Source organism: Caenorhabditis briggsae, assembly GCF_000004555.2.
Source record: "Caenorhabditis briggsae complete genome, chrX, whole genome shotgun sequence".
Lineage (NCBI taxonomy): Eukaryota > Metazoa > Nematoda > Chromadorea > Rhabditida > Rhabditidae > Caenorhabditis > Caenorhabditis briggsae.
In genome coordinates this window covers 16,190,732-16,193,625 of record NC_013491.2, presented here as the reverse complement: position 1 = coordinate 16,193,625, position 2,894 = coordinate 16,190,732, and the positions used below count along the sequence as shown (strand labels likewise).

General features: G+C 38.8%; 1 protein-coding gene across 1 annotated transcript; it reads right to left on the bottom strand.

Annotated features, from left to right (window-relative positions):
- Positions 1-461: 461 nt before the first annotated feature.
- Positions 462-2,241, bottom strand: CBG24427 (the record flags this gene model as incomplete). Its single annotated transcript, XM_045240314.1, has 5 exons — positions 462-550; positions 607-750; positions 794-976; positions 1,244-1,399; positions 2,148-2,241. The coding sequence occupies 5 exons, from the start codon at positions 2,239-2,241 to the stop codon at positions 462-464; spliced, it is 666 nt and encodes a 221-aa protein (XP_045091333.1).
- Positions 2,242-2,894: the final 653 nt, after the last annotated feature.

Here is a 2,894-nt window from a genome sequence, read left to right as displayed (position 1 = left end):
TTCAATAAAAGCCCCCCCCCCCCTCAAACCTTTAACTTTGAGCTCAATTATCTCGAAACTTGTGAAAGATATCAAAAGTGTGTCAACTGATGAATTGTTGCTGATATTCTGATAAACAGTTTCAAAAAATGAAGGAAATGAAAAAAAAACGGAAATAAGAACCCAAATAGTTGATAAATGTCTTCCGTTTAGTTTTAGAAATCAAGCAAGCGTTTTTTTTTCGGAAAATCTGGAAGTCAGTTTTTTTAATACTTTTGTAGTCGGATGTTTCATTTTCCGAGCAAACTTTATTAACAAGATAAAACAACGCAATTAAGTTCTGGGAATGAGATTTGAACACAAACACATACATATAAAAGATAAGTATCAGTTGAAAATGGAACAAATTGGTGGACACAATTATCAATTACCAGTGAACTTTTTGGTGCAACTGGTTCGTTGGAACCGAATGAATCCAGCTTTCAATTGGACCATGAACTCCTCGAAAACAATTTCTTCCTTTTATTCCACAACTTCCTAGCGTCCTCATCAAGCAATTTCCACTCGAGTTCTAAAATCCTCATTTTGTTCAAAACTGTTTTTTCGCTTGTTTATGCTTAAACTCACTAGCATTTCTCGAGCTGATCGCACATCTTTCCTGCCTCCAAGCACAAAATAGATCCATATCATTGCAGGCTCTGAACGGGACTTCCTGTGGCATCGCCCGATTGGGAACCAACGGATGGAATAAGTTCAAGGAGGTCAGGTTGGCTGAAACTAGATTTTGTTTCAGAGGTTTTAAAGACTAGGTTACCCAAGAAAATGTCATTCTGGACTGGTGAGCTCTGATGGTGTTTTATTGCTTCTTCATGACGCTGCTCGCACTTCGCGGTCCCTGGTAGAAAAGCTGGCTTTGGGGTAAGCTTCGCTTTTTGGCGATTTCTTTTGTCAAGAAGCAATCTCTTGATATGCTCAGAGGAACGTTGCGCAGGACCTTCTATAAATTGAAATTCTAGAAATTTTCAGATGAAAAATTACTGTAAAACCTGTAAAAGAAGGGCCTTCGAAGTTTAGACTTTGAGCCAATTTTTCTCGGCTCCTGTAAAAGATATACGAAAGTTGTCCACTGATAAAATGCTTATAATAACATTAGAAGTTGTTAGTGGACGCATGTTTGATAGCTTGCACACAAATTGAGATAATTGGGCTCAAACTCGATAGTGTAAAGGCCCTTCTATATATCACAAGTTTCACAGTAACTCACTTTGAATATTCTTGTTGCCACCAGCAGAAACACCAACGAAAGTTGAAGATGACGACGGTGTTGTAGAAGAAGAATATGCTGATCCCTCATCCTCTGTGAGATTCTCGTTGGGTTGGTTCCAGAGATGAGAGAAGAGCAACCAGGAAGGGAGCATGTCTGGAAATTTTTTCTTCAAGCTCGAAGGTTGCATTTTTCTTACTGTTGGTATGGGGTCCAGCAGGAACTTGTGGCGCTAAGCCGACAGCTGGAATTCCTCTAATACGCTGTTGATCCTTGGTGCCAGGAGAAATACCGATAGATTTTCTGTAATTAATTCCCTACATAAGGTCTCACCATTGCTGAGGAGTCCAGCAGCAAGTTCTGGCTCTGAGCAGGTGGCTCAAACAGAGCCAAATTTTTTTGTCTGTACAAATTTATGAATTTTGAATTAATTAGATCCATTTTCTCCGAAAACGTTTTGTCCTTTTGCTCAACCTGCGCAGGTCATATATTATGAATATTGTGCTAGTTCATAGAAGGAACATATTCTGCCAGCAACTTCAAATTGTAAGAAAAATTGAGTGGAAACTTCGAGTACCGCGTTTTTAAGATTGACAACTGAAAATTAATATGATCTACTGGATGAGATCGAGGTAGTTCCGCTTCTGTTTCACTGTCTCATACTAACATAAAGTTTATCTCCTACGTCAACACATTAAAACTACGCACCTCTCATCCTATCGATTTACATACACTTCTGGATTTTGTGTGTATGTGCGCTTTTGTAGATTTATAGATAGCAGACTCCAAAAATATAAAGTTCAGAAAATTCGATGCACCGTGATTTTGGAGCAGTTTTGGTGAAACAGAGAATGGGCTCCGAAATTTCAAAAAATTATTTCAAATATTCAAAAAAAAATCTTACCTTTATCAACAAGAAAATACAACGAGATGTAAATATAGTAGTATATAATTAGAGAATATACAGAAAAATCAAAAAGGAGTTTTTCAAAATCCATTTATTTGAAGGATTTTTGGAAAACTCCAAAGGAGGTTAGACGTCTATTCAGTCAAGACGTCGAAGGGAAGAATGAGGGAAAGTGCGTCGAACGCATAGGGTCTACTCGATCGTCATATTGTCTCTGGGTTTCTTTAATGTTCACACTCCCTACGTTTCGCCCATGTCTCATGAAGCATATGTGTGTATGTGTGCTTGTATGGTGGACAACCATACGCTCACCTCGCTTACCTTCTCATCTAACAATACGTCATGATGACCTTGGTTGGGAAGGCTAATAAGTGTCATAATCTCCAGACCAGTGTTCAGCCATTTGGCGAGATGGAACATTTGGCACATTGTTTGGAGGGTGCAACAATTCGAGGGTACAAGGGGGTATAAGGGGATGTAGGGCACCAAGGATCAACAATTTCGTACCCCTACATCCCCTTATACCTTACAAGGGGGTATAAGGGGATGTAGGGGTACGAAATCCGTAATGCAAGGTGCAAACTAAGTCTTTATTAAAGTGTTTTGTTCCCCCAAATTGAGAATTTGTACCACTGAATCACTTTGCACCCTCTCGTACCCAAGATTTCTTCTACCCTCCGAATTATTTAGCGGAAAATTTCACCATACATACTAATAAAAATACAGATCACTTTTACAAATAAA